General features: G+C 45.0%; 1 protein-coding gene across 1 annotated transcript in view; it reads left to right on the top strand.

The window, feature by feature from the left end:
- The window catches only part of NRG2 (neuregulin 2), a 244,802-nt gene that overhangs the window by 224,567 nt on the left and 1,456 nt on the right, over nt 1-18,779 (top strand). The window contains 4 exon segments of the mRNA XM_072630493.1: nt 11,981-12,083; nt 13,574-13,697; nt 14,270-14,397; nt 17,911-18,135. Of these exon segments, the coding sequence (XP_072486594.1) occupies nt 11,981-12,083; nt 13,574-13,697; nt 14,270-14,397; nt 17,911-18,135 (580 nt within the window).

Raw genomic sequence — 18,779 nt, 5'->3', positions numbered from 1 at the left:
GGCAAGGCCAGGACAAGTGGTAACGTTGGCAAGGAGCCGCGCGGGGCTGCCGAGGTGCCCGTGTCTTGCTACCCTGGTTCTCTCTTTCTGGTTTTCTTTCTTTTGTTAGGTGTCCTGTGGGATACACCGGGGACAGGTGTCAGCAGTTCGCAATGGTCAACTTCTCCAGTATGTCTTTCTTCTATTCTTTTCTTCCCTGGTGACTGTCCCCCTTGGGGGAGGGGGGACCTTATTTAGGAAGTCAGAGGCAGACTTTTGTGGGGGAGGGAAGGGAGCAGGCAAGTATCCTGGGCTCCTGTGAATGCTCAGAACTTGCAGGAATTCTTTTAAAAAGAGACCAAAATGTGCCCCTCACTATCACTCTTACTGATGTTCCTTCCTCCTAACAGTACTTCCTATCCCAGATGGGGGATAACCTCATTCTCCTCACAATCCCCACAGAGATCAACTCTCACCCACCCATTTCTGACCTCAGCACTTCACTGACATCAGATGGTTCTGCCCAAATAAGAGACAGACAAGCCTTGAGCAACTTTATCTAGATCCTAGGGAAGAGCATCTCAGAGGGGACGAGGCCAATGGACAGGGAGGGCTGAGTGTGCAAGGACTGTTTGGAAGCCCCTACTCTGGCCTGGAGAGAGAGTAGGGAGGGCCTGAAGATTATGACCGGGACTTAGAGCAGGGTTTTCCAATTTTCTGCAGACATTTTCACAGAAGGGACCTTAGTGGGCTCAAACTGAAAGTTGAGAAAGATATACATCTTATGGGCTACATCAGGGGTTCTGATAGGTTTCTGGGGACCTGGGGAATTTATTTACACTTACCTCCAACTGAGATTTAGCATTTTCTTCAATTATTTAAAAACGTTATTCTGAGAAGGGGTCCAAAGGTTTCCCCAGATTGCCAAAGGGGCCCATCGCGCACGCACACACACACTCACACACACATACACACACACACAAACATACATACACACACACAATTAAGAACTCCCAGGCTAGATGATGAATTTCTAGTGTGTATCTGGGAAGAAACTCATCAGGACGTTCTTCCATCTCCTTTCTCTATCAAAGGAAGAAATTTATTCTTTCCATGATTTGTAGAAAACTCTAAGCCCAAGGGCCAACATTGTTTAGGAGTATTTGATTTGGCACTGTGGGTCAATTCTCTGTTCTGCCACCAGGGGGAGGTGGATTAAAAGCAGAAAAACTGACTTCTTAATAAACAGATAGGGAAGGAGACTTGCCTTGTTACAAAATCAGGGAGATTTATTTTCAGTACCTTCTCCTCTCATAGTGCCCCTTCCCACCTACTTTCTTTCTTTCACCCTCCATCCCTCACCCCAAACCCAGTGTGCCTTGGTCTCTCCTATCATGGAAGGAAAGTTAATGAATTCATTTATCAAAGGGAATAACTGGACCTAATATGTTACCTCTCGACTGTCTGCATTTTAAGAAAGAAATTAGTCCACAGAGGATAATGATGGAATTTCAGACTCTGCAAGGCACTGTGGGAGAGACTGAGGTACAAGGTGACCTTGGCACCAGGGCATAGGAGCAGCCCTGGCCATTGCCCTGAGGGATCTCTGCAGAAATTTGTCTTCCTAGCCCATCTAAGGTTGTAGGGCCGAAGGCAAAGGATAGAACTGATAAATAGGTGCTGAGCCACCCTCTGAAGATACCCTCTGTGTTGATTTAGAGGGAGACCCTGGCAGCGACTGGACAGGACTATCTGGTAGAAAAGAATGTCCTAGAATCTCAAACTTCTCTGAGGATAGAATGCCAGGAAGACAAAGGGATTTAGAGAAAGGAGGACTGGGGAACATATTCTCCCCTGACCTAGATGATCTAGAGGTATGAGACAAGGAGAAGGAAGTCATATTTCTTTTTTATCCCTTAGAACTCAGAGCCTCTCTAGCTTGGGAACTTTTTAGAACAACCATCTCCCCAACTAATCAGGTCATTAAGCAGCAGCTCTTAGGGTCAGGATTAGGGTGTAGGAGTTAAAGCCTCTTTGTTACAGGACATCTCTGTGTGGACTGACCCAAAGAGTGACTATTAATGATAGGATATCAGTTTGAAGGAGGTCTCCAGTGGAATGCCTTAGGGATTTGTCCTTAGCTTAGTGTTATTTAATATTTCTATCAATGACATGACTAGGACCCAAAATGATTTATCAGATTTGGAGATGTTATTCATCTGGGAGAGATAGAGTAGGGTCAGGATCCAAAAATACCTCAGTAAGCTTGCTTGATGATGCGGCAACTCTAATAATAACTAAATTTAATAAATTAAATTTATTAATTTAATAAACAATGGAATTATTAAATATTATATATGTATATAATATTACATTTAATAGAGACAAATAATGTAATTTCATAGAGATAAAGTCCTCTACTTGAAAGCTGATTTTTTTTTAACTTCAGTACAGAAAGGGAAGACAACGGTAGACTGGCCATGCTATATGAAAATGATCTTGGAGTTTTAGGAACCTGACAATTCAGACTGAGTCAACAGTAGATCATGGTAAACAAAAAATAAATAAATAAAAGATAATGCAACATTTGACTGCCCTTAGACATCACGTCCAGAACCGTAGGCTCTAGAGCCACAGATAGTTGTCCTGCCCTGATCACGTGCAGGGTCTTGTGTTCAGTTCTCAGTAGCACACTAACAAGATGGAGCTTTCAGAGGAGAGCTGTCAGCATGGTAAAGGCCTTCAAGATCTTGCTATCTGAAATTAAGGAGAAGAGAATGTTTAACCACGAAAAGACTGAGAGGGTATCATGGCTTTTCCGAGGATTTGATGGACATGGATTAGATCTGGGGCTCAAGAGCAAGAACTAGGAGCCTCTAGGGAGTGGGTAGAAAAAAAAGAAAATTGGGCTTGATGTTGGGAAAATCTTTCCAGTGATCAAAGCTGACTTCCCCTTCTCTAATACTGTTTAAATAAAGGCCGGGTGATCTTCCACAGGGATGTCCAAGAAGAGATTTCTCTGTCAAAGCTAGGCTGCTCTCCATTGGGCCAATCATCACCAGAGGGCATTGTTTTAGGGAGCTGGTGTCAACTGAAACTGAGTGGGGTTCTTCAGCAAGATCCCAAGCATTTTTTAAGTAAGCCTCAGCTCCTTTCAGTAAGTACTCACTTCCAGAATAAAAACAAGGGCACTTAGGAACTGGAGCTTATCATCTGTGTTGCTTGTAGGAAGTAAAGAATTAATGAGTAATAGATAATTCTATTTTACCTTTGGTGCTTTGATTTACACCTTCCAAAATGCTGTCAGTAACTCATTTGATTATCAATTACATTATTGAATTATTGTGACTTTTCAAATGACCCCTTGGCAACTGACTTTGGGCAAACAGTTAATTAAGGTACCCAATGCCAATATCCTTTCTTTTATAGCATGGTATAGTGACTAGGAAAACCTGAGTTCAAATTCTGATAGACACTATCTATGTGACCTTGGGCAAGTTATTTGACCTCTCTAAGCTTCAGTTTCCTCAATGAAGGGGTTGGATTGTTGATTTCTAAGGTCCTTACCAGCTCTAAAATCTATGATTTTATGATCATATGACTTTTCTGAGCCTTCATTTTCTAATCTGTAAAACACAGGGGTTAGACCAGATGATTTTGGTCTTATGCCCTCCAAAATTGCTTCCAGCTCTAAATTTGAGAGCCTATGACCCTGGAAGGCCAGGATGAAAAGTGATGTGATCTGCAGCCCTTCCCCACAAGACTGAGAATCTATTAGCCTATCTGAAATCTTCCCTCATGACCACTGGGTCAGGCTTTACATTCTTTCATGCCAGCTGCAGTCCAAAGAAAAGTTACCTCCCTAGATTGACTTTGTCTCTCAAAAGGCTTATCCAGAAGCCTGAAAGGAAAAACAAATAGGAGCTGATGCTTCCAGGCTCTGCAGGTACAGTGCACTCCTTACTCCTCAAACCTCTCATCCCTTCTGGAGGAACCAACAGGAACCATTCCCCTCTACATCCCAGTCGACTTCTTGTGTAGAGAGACCCATGCTCCCCAGCAGGTGTCCATCACACAGTTCTCTCCCAGCTTCCTGGCTCTCATGCCTTTCTCCCCGAGGGCAGGAGCAAAGTGGCTCATTTGCAGGTTATTTGACTTCTGTGCCCTAGCATTCTGGGTTGCTTTGGCCAATATGGAAATTCCCTGCTCACAACAATTTGCTTGCAACTTGCATGCCATGGACCTGTATGGTAGTTACCAGCCAGGGAAAAGCCAAGCAGTGACCCTAGATACCATGTAGATTGCAGTGTGTAGTCTAAAGGTTTGGGGGTTGGGATTTTTTTTTATTTGGGGGGATTTTGTTGTTGTTTTAACCATTAAAAGCAAACATGGCTACTCTGTACAAACCAGCCTCCCCTGGGTACATGAAGTGATATCACCTATATGACAGTTGGCTAAGTCCACTGTGACATCACACTCTCACATGCATTCAGATCTCTGCTCTAGGCTACCTCTCCATCTCAGAAGATACATTGTGGGGCATGGATATCTGGCATGGCCCTTTCAGATCTTAAAGGCATATCTAGGCATATTGTAGTGTAAGAGATAGCTCAGCCTTGGGTTATGAGTATGAATTAATCCTTTTTTGCCATGGACAACAGCCTTGTCCAGATCTCAGAGTTTCCTGGGTCCTGGACCTGTTCTCAGGATGGAGGGTTCAGGCCTCTTCCCCTCATGCTCATGCTCCAGTTTGCTTTCCCAAGGGGGTTACTTGCTATAATTGGGAGAGGACCAGCAAAGAAACAGGAGACTTAAGCTCTAGCTACTCTTCTTTCACTTATTAACTGATTCACCTTGCCAAATTACCTAGCTTTTCTGGATCTCAGGTACCTCCATCTGTAAATTGGGGATTGATAATTCCATACCTGTTTTAAAACAAAGAATTGTGCCAAAGAAGTTATTAAGATCCCCCCAGCTCCAAAATCCCATGACTTTACTGATTTCCTGTGCTTCCTCCAGTCCTGTGCATTGTCTACCAGTGTTTCAGAGTTCCTTATTTTCTCTAAAGTGAACTCTCCCATTCCCTTTGATATTCAAGAGAATGAGAACTCTGTGGCTACTTGGAACACCCCACTTCCCCATTGGATAAGGCTCTGGAAAGGGGCAGGAAGGAATTTCCAGTGTCTTACACTGTACTGTCTAGGGGTATGAGGGTCCTTCCTACCTCTCCCCATCTAGCACGCATTTAGGGTTATGGTTAGCAATAAAATAGGAATCACCTGGTCAACCCAAATTGTGAGGATATCTGAGTTTCCTGCCTGTGCTTAGCAGCAGAAAGCTCAAGATAATGGAGTTTAGGACAGGGGAAGGAAAGGGTGTGAGGAAGCCCCTGAACTGCTGGACATGGGAAGGCAGTGCTGGCAAAAGAAGGAATGTCCTAAATTCCAAAAAACTATGCACACAAAAATCCCAATCTTCCCACTTCATATGAAATAGAACCTTGCCCAGATTCCTGAAAGGAGTCTTAGAAGAGCTCAATTTTCTTGCTACACATCTCTGGTCAGATTGTGAGCCCACAGTTTCCCAGGGTAGTGATGTTTTGGGGGGTGATTCCTGATTGTTCCTCATTGGAACCCAGGTCCCAACCAGGCAGTGTTCCTTATGACCTCATGACCCATTCTTGAGCAGCAGGGCTAGGGGAAGCAGGAAGATCAAAAAAGACAGGTTAAGAAACTAGATTTTGGGTTAGATGTTCAATCCAGCCTTCAGTTAGGCCAATGGCATTCACCCTCCTGCCTCATGCCATTAGAACTTCAGTGTCTAAGATAACCAAGCCCTGTCATTCATATCATTGTCAAGAGTTTACTCAGTTGTAGAAATTGTCCTTGACCTATCCAGACTATACACCCGCAACCCATCTCAGAGCCTTCTCTCTGCAACATTCATATTCCTTATTCTCCCCCCCCCTTAGCCCACTAATCTATCACAAGAACACCTAGAGCCTCCCTTGCCTCCACCCCAAAATCTAAATTCAGAGTCCCATGGAAACCCTATACAGGGGGAAATAGGAGGGTCAAGAATAACCCTGATTCCTTTGACTTAACTTCTTGGGGGATATGTGGACCAGGACCTCTGATGACAAGGGTGAACAATAGTAGATTAACCCTACTCTAGTATTCCCAGGGCTTGATTTGGAGGGATGATGATGTGAAATATCTCTCATCCCTTTCCATTGTACCCACCCTGCAGTCTCCTTGGTGGAGCTGGTCCAGAAAGGAAAGAGGAGGGACCACAAAAACCTTCCTGACTGGCCTTTACCCATTCAGAAATGGATGGGTTGGAAATGAGAGCCTTCTAAGAAAGCAAGAATTGCTGTACTCCAAAAATCTGAAATAGCTTTCTTTTCCCCATATCCCTTTCTCATGGTTCTGAGTCCCCAAACCCTAGCATTCTATTCTAGAGGGTGAGTCTAGAAAGATCACCGCAGCAAAACTTAGCTGTGCCCCTGCCCCTGCCCCTCACAAGCAGCTGAAGGTATCACATTTTCAGAGACCCATTGGCATTAGAGACTAGCACCTTCCTTTGGAGCTGAAGGGATGGGTTGCAGGGACCAGATGCTCCCACCATTGCAGTAAGAAGCTGTACCAGTTGCCAAAGATGCCAAATTCCCTCTCCTTTGTGGAGAAAGTATCATGTAGGCAGATCAGCTTCTGTGGGAAAAATTGTAACTGGGCTTGGGGCAGGAGCCCACACTGGAGTTAGAATCACAGATTCTCAGAATAGGAAAAGACTCATGTAGGCCGGCCTTATGCAGTGACTTGGGGAGGGTGAGGGAGAGAGTAAGAGAGTAGGCATTTCTGTAGTACCTGCTGTGTGCCAGGCCCTGTGCTAAACACTTTACAAATATTCTCTCATTTGATCCTCACAGCAACTCTATGAGATAAGTAATATTACTATCCACGTTTTTACATTTGAGGAAAATGAGGCAAACAGTGGTTAAGTGACTTGCCCAGGGTCACACAGCTAGTAAGTGTCTTGAATTCAGGTCCTGCTGACTCTAGGCTCAGTGCTCTGTCTACTGAGCCACCTAGCTGCTTCTACTTTGGCGTGTTTAATCAATAGTGTGATGAAACTGACCAGAAAGCTAATGCAGTCTTAGGCAGCACTGAAAGGGACATAAGGTCCAGGACTAGGGAGGGTGATAGGTGATAGTACTAGGGAGGATCTTTGTGGAGAAAAAAGAATAGATTTCTTCTGCTTTGCCACAAAAAATAAATGAGTAGATGGACCTAAGCTTCAGAGACAAATTTAAGTTAAGGCAAAGAAAGCTGCTAATGATTGTAATAATTCTACAGGGGAATGGGCTGCTAAGGGAGGTATAGCAGGAGCCCTCTCATGGGAGGTCTCCAAGCAAAATCTGGATGAGTTCTTTGTCACATATGTTGAAGAGGGGATTCCTGTCCAGGCTCAGGTAGAAGCAAGTGGACTAGGTCTCCCCCACACTTTGAAATTCTATGATTCTAGCCCATGAAGGATTCTTCTCTATAACTTCCCTCATAGGGCACCTCTGCGGGCTTGGAAAACCTAAGTGATGGGGAAATGTCCTGGCTGTCAGAAACCCAACTGCTGCTGATTCGCTGCTGCATCAAGTTGGAGCTTGTAGAGAACAGAATGCCCCCCCTAACCCCCCCAAAAAAGTCTGAACATGATTAGAGAGAGAGAGGATAGTTCTGGGAATGAAAGAGCTGGTTTCAGAGCTTGGAAGACCTGCCTCAGGCACGTCCTGGTTGTGGAACCGTAGGCAAGATTCTTTCTTAACCTTTCAGCGTTCTAGTCAAATGCTGACCTCTGTTGGTAGAGGAAGCCGATGAAGTCACCAGCACAATCCTTTTCCCTATGATTGGGGAATGAGTCATCTTTCTTGCCACTAGTAGCTGATTCTGGATGTGGGGGGAGCAGGACAACTAGTTGAAAAATTCCAGGCCCCTGAGGGAGTTCTTTATACTGCGTCCTGCTTTTATTTTCTCCTAAGATTCAGATCTAGTTTGGTCCTCATCTGAAAAAACAGGAATAATAATACCTTGCTTACCTCATTGGGTCGTTGTAAGGAAAGTGCTTTTGTCAACCTTAGAGTGACTATAAATGGACAGATTAGTCAGATCTGACCATGTCAGGAATATAATCAAGCCTTATCGATGGGGATACATTCAAGATATTTCTGTGTCCTGATTCCTTTATTTAAAATAGGTGTTTTGACAAATGCAAAAAGTACTTTTTCTGGTTTAAAAAAAATTGGACTCATCCCTTTGAAGATGAGTCTTATCTGCTGATTAATTGGAGGACACAGATAGACACACACAAGTATGAGGGAATGCACATGAGAGTGGGGCAGGGACAGATGGCAGGTGCTCTTTACATACTTGTCTCCAAAGATAGGGAACACGGGCTTCAGCCTCAGGGAGAAGGTAATGGAAGAAAAATGGAGTCCATGTACCTGTCCATCTCCAGGGGCCTGCTATGGCTGAGGCATGACTCCCCTCTCCTCCCGACTTCCCTTCCTGAGGCAGGCATCCTCTCTGAGTCCCTTCCTGTCCCCAAGAAACCCCTCTCCCAATATTCACCAACTGACTTTGCCTCCTCTGCCTCCCCACCAGGTACTAACCAACATGGCTCATCTATAAAGAACCTGGCCTGCCTGCTGACTCTAACCTCTCCTCTCTCCAGCCCCCTCAGGGGCTCTTGGGGGCTAGGGGGTTCAAGGGGAGGGAGCTAAGGGGGCAGGGAGGGGATGCTACTAACTTGCTTCAACCTCACAGGCTGGCTGCCCAGTATGTCTGAAGAACCCTGACCAATGTCTGTCTCTTTCTCTTTCTCTCTCTCTTTCTTCCCCCCGCCTTCTGCCTCCCCCCACATTTCCTGGCCCTTCTCTCTTCTGAACTGTCAGAGCACCTTGGATTTGAATTAAAGGGTACGAAAACTCCATTATTGCTCAGACCCCATTCCCACTTACCCACAGTTTCTAACATCATATGTGCTGAATTGATTTTTTTTCTTTCCAAAAGAAAAAAAAGGGGGGATGATTCCAAAAATCAGCTACCCTACCTCTTAACCGTGGGTTTGGGTGGGTGGATGGGTTAGAAGGGGAAGGAAGTCCAACAGACTCATCCTGATTAGTTTTATGGAAAAGTCCTTTCCTAGGGCATGTGTGTGCATGCATGTGTATGGTATGTGTGTATGTGTATACATGTACACACTCCCAAGCAATCTAGGATCCCCTATGGGGTGCTGAGGGAGAACATCCTTTCCTTGGCCTTTTCCTCTTAGCATCTCTAAGGCCCTTATAGTGAGGAAAAGAAAAATAAAAGGTACTTTCTCTTGCTCAGCTTAGACATTCCACCTCAGTGCTTGAGGTGTGATGCATCAGAGGCATATAAGGGAGGGAGAGAGGCAATGCGTTAGACCATTCCTAAGAGAAGGGCCACTCTCCCCCTTCCACCCACCCTCTCCCTGGAGGGGGAAGCCCTGGCATGGCTGTCTGCAGCTAGGAGTGGTCTCATAGTTCAGAGAAAGCTGTACAAATACAGACACTTTGGGAAGTGCTGTTTGGAATCCACAGAAGGTAGACATCCCCTTAAACTGGACTTTAATCTCCCTCTTTGTTTCATTCTCTCTCACTTTCCCATTGCTTCTCATCCTGTGTCAGGTCACTGGCTGAATCATTCTGTCTCATTTTAACTCTGCCCTGATTCTATGAGATTCATCTCACTCCAACACGGCTTGTTTGCCTTTGTATTCTGTGTGCTAGTGACTAGCAGTCATGTGGCCTGGGTTTGGGATGCTAACTGACATCTGTCTAGTGATGATCCAGGAGGATCTGGCTCAGCCCAGCACTTAACCCCCTTCTCACCATTCACCCCTCCCTCCCTGCTGAGGTTAGGCCTGGATTTCAATACCCTGATTGAAACCTTGGGTTGGACAGGACTTTGAAAAGTCATCTCCTCTGACTGAAAAGCCTCTCTCCTCCAAAGAAAATGTGGCCTTTTGTCTAAGACTTACTTCACCCCATGTGTCCAAGAACTCAAGCCATTGAAAAAGATGCATATTTGGGATGGTTGAGGTTTTTTTTATTAGAATGGATTCATCATAAGTAGTCATTTTGGTCCCAGAAGAGGTTCCTGTGAGCATGAAAAGGATATCTTTGTAGCAGATTTGGGGAGATAGTCTTCCCTTGTTATCATCCTCAAACACACATGTGTATGGAGGTATATGTACTTTCATATGTCTCTGTGTCAGTGTATGAAGCCATATCTCCACTATAAGCTTAGCTTTGCATACATTTGTATGTTGTATGTATGTATATGTATGTATGTCTGACCTTGTATTTAGGAGCATTTCAGTGAGGATCTGCCATTGTAGGTTTATTTCTGCATGTATCTGTGTACATTAGACATTCTATATGTTGGAATATCTCAGTATATCTGTGTGCCTAGATGTAGGTTTGAATACATATGTGTGGGAGTGTGTACAAATATACCACATGATATGCCACATGGTCTCCTGTGAATGTCATGAGAGTTTGAAGGCTGAGCTTTGCTGTATTTTGGATCCATCATCTCTCCCAGAACTGGTTTTTTAGCCTGGAACTAGTGGAGAAACATGGCGGACCAAATCTTCCCTTCTTTTCCCTTAGACAAAGATGGGACATTTGATCCTAAAATTCCAGGTCCAGAATCTTCCACCCCACACAGCTGGTAGCCCTGTCTTCTTTTTCCTTTCCTTTCTTTCATCTGAGAATGTGTACATACTTCACCTTGTGTGAGAGAATGTGGGAGGGTCAGATTTGAGTTCAGGTTTGAGCAGTGGTAGAAAGAAGCTTAGAACCCAGAAAACGTGTGATGTCTTCTCTATCAGGGCAGGAGTCATTGGGAACTCCACCTCATCAGGGCCCTGAATTAGGCAAGAAGGCTTGGTATTCTGATCCCCAGTAGGCATGTCCTAGCTTAGTTCTCAGGGATGGATGACAGACTCCATGTCCACAATAGCCACTGTGCTAAGGGAACTCAAGCTCCCGTAGCCATGGACTAGGTGGGTCATGGTCTATCAGGAGCCCTTCTGAGGTCCTTGGGACTAAAGAACTTCCAGGTAGAACCATTCCAGTCCAGCCATCCTTTAGGGGTTGATGGCTTCTCCCCTAGCCCCTAAGGTTCTCCTCCTTTCCTGACCTCTTAGGGACCCCTTGCCCAGCACTTGTACTCCACCCCTTTCATGTGACCTGAACAAAATGCAGTTGTTGTTTATTCCCCGGGGGAGGAAGAATTGACTAGTGGATGAACCAGAGCCCTCTTCCAGAGCTATCACCAAAAGGGAGAAACAGAATAGTCATGCTACCTGGTGGGAACAATTCCTAGAGGCAGAGGGTGGGTTGTGGAAGGTCAAGGACTCAGAGGGTTTTGGTTGGGCTGGGCTGTGATGGGGGTCCAGATTGTGGATGTGGAAGCTTCCTGGTTAGTCCATGGCTTCTTCTGAGTCCATCTCTGGTCATTGTGTCCATCCCTCTTCCATCTCCTCCTCAGCTTCCTGGCTGTATCACTGCCTTTATTCTCTGGTCTGTTCTTCTTTCCCTTCCCCCTCCTCATGAGTCAGGGTACTGTGGTCAACAGAGGAGGTGCTGGAATGGCTGAGCTTGAGGCTTGAGGGAGAGGGGCTGTGTCCAGCTGGGAGTGGGCTATAGGAGTAGTGGTGCGAGGGGACTCTTCCAGAGAGGAGGGAGGAACATTGACAGGAGGTTAGAAGAGATCCAAGAAAGAGCAGAATTTGATAGATAGCCCTGAGTTTGGGAGGTTCCTCTGGACATTGTCCATGGCGTCTCCCCAAGGCTGACCAGGGGCTCAGAGCGTCAGCTTCCCCTCCACTCCAGAAGTCAATAGCTAGGGTCCGGTTCTGCTCATCCCCATCCTTCCCCCCACTCCTAGTAATTGGCCTCCCTCCTGCCCCCTTGCAGAAGCTGAGGAGCTGTACCAGAAGAGGGTCCTGACTATCACAGGAATCTGCGTGGCACTGCTTGTTGTCGGAATCGTCTGCGTGGTAGCCTATTGCAAAACCAAGTGAGTGAGAGCCGAGCAGACAGATGGACAGATAGAGGTCTGAGGACTGACTGCCTTGGTGTGATCCTTCCAGCAGAACTACCTGCTGAGCAGAAGGAAGTGGTCCCCCAAAAACTGAAGAAATACACACACACATCCATGTGGTTTCTGCTTCAGGCAACCAGTGCCCCTGGGCAGGAGAATACTCCTTTAACGGTCCTGAATCTAGCCATGAGGAACTTCACTTCCATCTACAGGACTCACCAGCACCAAAGCCGTAGGCCCATATGAAGATTCTCTCCATATCATCCACTTGGATGGTCCCTGTCCTTTCTGCGTCATCCAGCCTTGGTAGCTAGGGATGGAGGGCAGATGTCTAAGGCCACAAGTTCCCACATGGTGTTGCTGGCCCAGTCCACAGCTCTATTTCTCTGAGAAAGGTCTCTTCTTTCTCCTTTAGTTCTACTCGGCCCCGTCTGTCCTGAAAGAAGAGAGGAGAGTGATATACGACACAGGATGGGGAAGAGAGGGAGGAGGAAGGTTTTACAGGGGAAGACTTGGGGCGAGATTAGGATTTGGACAGCTCCTGGTACACCATGTTAGTAAAAAGTCCCAGCATTGTGATAGCAAGGGGAGAGAAAGATGATTAAGATGTAGTTCTTACCATTAAGGACTTCATAATATAGCTAGAGAAGCAAAGCACAAGCACATGGAAAGATAATCAACCACTAAAACCATTATAAACAGAAAAGGAGGAGGACAGATCACTGTGGACCCTAGAGTGGTCTGAAAAGTCTCCATGAAGGAGGTTGGAATTGAGATGGGCCTTGAAGGATAAGAAGATTCAGAGAGAGGATGGTTCAGTGGCGACAGAGGTTTTGGAGTGAGAAGGTTCTTGCCACATTTGAAGAATGGTAAAAAGCTCAATTTGGGGTACAGGGCCAAATTGTACAGGGTGTGACTTGTTTGGAAACTCTGTACAACTGAACATTTGAAGTAGAAGAATGATATGGGCAAAGTAGAGTTTTAGGGTACTTTGTCTGTCATATCATTTTACATTTTGATGGGGGCACAGAGGACCTGATTGTGGAACAGCCTTTTGGGAACCTACTGCCCTGGGCAGGAGAACATTCCTATAAGAACCTTGAATCCAACTGTTGCTCCCACGCCTTTCTGCAGGAGTAGGGTAGGAGAGGATGCCTGGAAGGGAAGGATAATAGAAATAAATCATGGAAAAGTAGCAATAGATTGTTAAAGCTGGAAAAGAGTGAGGAAATTATCAAGTCCACCCTCTTTGTTTTCTAGATGAGGAAACTGAGACCCTGAGAAAGGAGTCCAAGGTCATATAGCTGGCTAGTGGCAGATGGGACTAGATTTCCTCTCCCCCCAAACTCCCCCACCCCCAGTTCTCAGGACTGGACTTTTCCCACTATACTACACTTCATGGAGAGGGAAGGAAGGAGATGCTAGGGTTCTATGTGAAATAACTCGTCCTTCCTTCCTCCTTCCAGAAAACAGAGGAAACAGATGCACAACCACCTTCGGCAGAACATGTGCCCAGCTCATCAGAATCGGAGCTTGGCCAATGGACCTAGCCACCCCCGACTAGATCCTGAGGAGATTCAGATGGCAGATGTGAGTGGCATGTGGGCTTCTCCTGTCTGTGGCCAGGAAGGTACCATTCACAAAGGCAACAACCTTGTGTGGGATTGGCTCACTGGCTTCCCCACAGCCATCAACAAGAACTGAGACTGGAAGATGTCAGTGACTTAGTGATGGGAGATCCGGACTCCTCAGCTCCTCAGAGTGTTTATTGACCTGATGCTTTGTTGGCACGTGAAGTTGGCTGTCTTCTTCCACAGCTGCTAAATCCATTCTTCTTCCAGAGGAGCAGTGCTTTCCTTATTTAAATCACTGTTTAATATTTTCATTAATGTAGTTATTAAATTACTATTTAAATTAAATTCCTCCTTCCCAGTAAAAACATACACTTACCTACTCAAACACCCTGGCACATAGTAGGCACTTATAAAATGCTTACTGACTGACTGACTTTAGTGCATCAGAGCAGTCCCTCTTACACTCTGCACTACCAGGTCCAGATAGGTTCAGAGCAGCCAAATCAGGGTACTGCTGTTCCTGGTTTCCTCAGTTCTCATGTTACTCAGTTCATGTATCACCCATATGCGTTTGTCTCTCTGTTCCAGTACATCTCCAAAAATGTCCCTGCCACTGACCACGTCATCCGGAGGGAAACTGAGACCACATTCTCTGGGAGCCACTCCTGTTCGCCGTCCCATCACTGCTCCACAGCCACACCCACCTCCAGCCACAGGTGGGGTACCTGCTTCAAAGGACTCCCAACTTCTCCCCAATAGTTCATGCTGGATTTGCCCAAGCCCTTCCTTAAAGAGGTTTCTCTTTCTAACCCTGGCTATAGGAGTAAGGAAAGAGCTTCCATAGGTTTATTCCTTGGTTGCATGTGTGTCTTATCTATCCCAAAATATTATCCTTGGAGCATCAATACTCTCCTCTTTGTCCTGGGCTCTATGGCTTGGTGAGCAAGACTGTTTTCCCTTCCTCTCCCTTTTGTGAAATTATGTTCTAGAATTATATATCATCTCAGCCTTTCTCTTTCTGGACTTTTCATACACACAAACCTATACCTATACACATATCCACAAATGCATTCTCATTCTATCTCTATCTATTAATCTGTCAGTCTGTTTATCTCTCCCTTTCTCTCTCTCTTTCTCTCATATATGCATACACAACACTTTTATACTTTAGAAAATGAAAGAAATTTAACAGACAATAGTATTCTTCCTTGAGTAACTCGGTATTCAGGACACTTAGTCATTGGCACTGTGATCAGAAAGAAGCAGCAGACCTGGAGAGGAGGATGAAATAAGGGCATAGCCAGACGTTGATGTGATGAAGCAGAGAAGGCAACAAGAAGGGAACCAGCCATAACAGCACTGGTCAGTGCACATACCCTGGGAGGATGCAAAGGAGGTGGCAAGGGAGGAGATCTGCACACTCTGTTCCCATTGGCTCAGAGGTCATGCATTGGTAGAGAAGGGTGATAGCTTTTGCTCAGTGTGTTTGTTGGATGTTGATGACATAATAATTTGCATGCTGAAAACCTATTGGTTAAATTGACAGCAGTCATATTCAAAGGTTTGAAGACTGTCTTATGTCCTTCAAGAGGGATTATTCTCCTTGGGCCCCAGAGCACAGACCAAGAACCAGGTAACTATAGATTTAATATAAAAAAGAACTCCCTGACAATTAGTGCCAGGTATGTACTTGTCAGGGATCCTAGAGAGAAAATTCCTATTCATGAATATGAACTAGATTATCTGTGAGGCCTTGTTAGATTCTGAGATTCTAAGATTCATGGGGAACAGCGATTGTAAGACCAATTTGACTGGAGTGGTGACTACATGGGAGATAAGGTAGAAGAGATAGGTGCATGTCATCTTGTCAAGGATCTTGAATGTCATGTAGACCAGTGGTGTCAAACTCAAATAGAAATGGGGACCACTACCCCATACAGAAGTAATCCTACAGGCTGGTGCATGTTGACTTAGGAAACTGCATATCAACATGATCGATGTTCTATTACATTTTTATTTCATTTTGTTAAATATCTCCTGATTTCATTTTAATCTGGTTGGAGCCACATTTGAGAGTGTTAGTGCTATGGGCCACATGTGGCTGGCAGACCACATTTGTAACACCTTTGTTGTAGGTGATAAGAAACCACTGAGGTTTGATTGTCACTTTTCAATTAGTTAACCAAAGTATGGAATGAGAGGGGGGAGTTTAGCCATGGTCCTGTAGAGCTGAGACAGAATAAGAAGCCCAGATTCTAGAAGCAGAGAGTCCTTATTGTGTTGCTGATGGGTAGGGAAACAGTACAACATCGCCTAATTCAAGTCAACAAATGTTTATTAAGTGCTTACTTTAAAATTATGCTCAAGGCCTTCTGCTAGGGGCTGGGGTTACAATGACAGACACAAAGCAGTAACTGCTAACAAAGATCATATGTTCTGCTCAGGGGAGGATACAGTGTGTATGTAGATAAATAAATGAAAGACAATTGGCATTGGCAGGGGGGAGAGAAGAAATTCACAAAAGTCTTCATTTCACATAAGATGTAACAGCTGAGCTGAGTCATGAAGGAAGTGAGAGAGTGAGAAATGAAGACAGAAAAAGAGTGTTGAGTTTGGGGAACAACTAATAGGCTGGTTCAATTGGACATAGAGTGTGTGAGGGGAATTAACATGACGTGAGTCTGGAGAGGTCAGCAAAAATCTCGGTGTAGAAAGATTTAAATGCCAGATGGGGGTGGGAAAAGGTAATAAGCATTCATATAGTGCCTACTATGTGCCAGGCACTCTGCTAAATTCTTTTGTAGAAAAAATATATTTCATTTGTTCATCATAACAACCTTGCAAAGTAGAAGCTCTTATTATCCTTATTCTACAGCTGAGGCAGACTGAGATTACGTGAGTTTTGCTAGGTTGAAAATTTTGCATTTTATTCCAAGGAAGTGAGAAGCCACTTAAGTTTTTTAAGTAGAAGAGGAGCATGGAAAAGCCAGGGTTTTAGAAAGATTAACTTGCCAGCTGTATGGAAAATGGATTGCAGAGGGAAGAGAATGGGATGAGGGAGACCTACTGGAAGTCAGAAGAAGTCCAGGGGAGAGGTGAACAAAGGCCCAAACTGGGCAAGTAGCCATGTGAAGAGAGAGAAAATAGGGGAGATCCAAAAGATGCAGAGGAGAGGGACTCAACAAGTCCTTGACAACTGACTGGATGTGGGGAGTGAGGTAGAGTGAGGTTGTGAACTTGAGTAACTTGGAAGGAGCAACCGAAATGGAGAAAGGTGGAGCAGGGTTCAGGTTGTGGGGAAAGATCATGAATTCCCTTTTGGACCTGCTAAATCTGAGATGCTGATGAAGATTGTGTGGTTTGTCCTCTGTTCTCAAAGAGGACCATGGCATCAGGGAGATGATGACATGACTTGCAATTGACGTTGATTTGGGTGAGGGACAGCTGTGCAAGGTAAGCAGCCTCACTTTGTCCTTCAGAGCCAACTGGGTCCAGTGGCCTGATATCCATCAGGACGACTGGAGATGGCTCAGGAAGGTGCCCTATTGACAACAGCTGGAAGACTGGAGTTCAGGAAGGAGATTAGGGCTACTATCTAGATATTTAGATCATAGGATCATCTACAGAGAGATGTTAATTGAAAGAAATTCTATACAGCCTTATCATGTACCTGCTAAACAGACAAGAAATTGTTAGTGGTGATCCAGCAAAGGAGACTGGGAAGGAGAAGAATTAGGAGGAAACGGAAGTCAAGGGAGCCAAGAATAGACAGGAGAAGGCTGTGGAGAATCTAAAAAACTCTTCTTAAGTTCTCTCTCCATCTTCATATTAATTTCAAATTGCCTTAGGCACATAGATTTAGAACTGAGAAGGGCCAACTCCCTCACTGTATATATAAGAAAACTTCAGCCCGGAGAATCTAAGTGACTTGCCTAAGGTCACATTCACAGTGTCAGAGGTGAGATGAAACTTGGCTCCTCAGACTTCAGTCATTGTACTTTTCATCTGCCAACCTACCTTGCATTGACTTGCCTATATATTGTGTATATTTTCTATCTGTCCAGTAGAACAGAAGTTCTTTAAAGGAAAGGATGTCTTGGTTTTTTGTTGTTGTTTTTTTGTCTTTCTATTCTCAGTACCTTGTTTGCTTCATCATTTAATAAATGCTGAATTTTAGTTGGGCTTTCGCATCCATACCTTAAATGTCCTCTATTGCTTTGCCTCTCCAGACATGAAAGCCACACGTGGAGCTTGGAGCAGACAGAGAGCTTGACATCAGATTCCCAGTCAGGTATCATGATGTCATCTGTGGGCACCAGCAAGTGTAACAGCCCAGCGTGCATTGAGGCTCGTGCCCGGCGCGAGGCAGCCTGCAACATGGAGGACGAAAGGCGGCCAGCCATGCCATACCATGACTCGGTGGACTCCCTCCGGGACTCACCACACAGTGAGAGGTCAGCCCTGCCTCAGACTATCCTCTCACCTTTTATCCCACCCATAGCTCTCTGATCAAGGGTGACAGCTATCTAAATAATCATAACAGCGAACCCTTATTTGTATCTGGTGTTTTAACAAACAAGCTCTCAATCAGTTTCACAGCACCTTGTGGGGTAAGTACCCCTGTGAGATAGGCAAATTGTCATCCCCATTTCACAACTGGGTATAAAGAATCCCAAAGAGGTTAAGTGATTTGCCTAAGGAATAAGTTAGGCATCACGCTTCAACACTGAGATTTTTTAGTCAGAGCATACAGAGTAAGAAGCAAGGTAAAAAGGGAGGTACATGGAACATGGTTGGGGGGCACTGTGATTGCTGAGACAGAATAGAGCAGAAAATGATCAGGGAATCCTGCAAGTCCAAATCTAATAGCTAAGGCCTTTCCAGTTCTAGAATTATGTAATTAAGAAATGGTGCTTTGGCTCCCTTACTTTAAAAATGCTCTCAAGTCCCTGTGTATCATAAGGGAACAAGGAAACCATCCTTCCTTTTCCCTACTTGGCTCTTAGAAATTTGTATTTGAGACTTGCCCTGGGCTTAATTAGCTTCCTCTCCTACCAGATGGGTCCAGTAACAGGTTCCCACCTGTCTAGGGGAAGCA

Source organism: Notamacropus eugenii, chromosome 1 (assembly GCF_028372415.1).
Source record: "Notamacropus eugenii isolate mMacEug1 chromosome 1, mMacEug1.pri_v2, whole genome shotgun sequence".
Classification (NCBI taxonomy): Eukaryota; Metazoa; Chordata; class Mammalia; order Diprotodontia; family Macropodidae; genus Notamacropus; species Notamacropus eugenii.
This window is presented reverse-complemented; position numbering and strand designations above follow the sequence as displayed.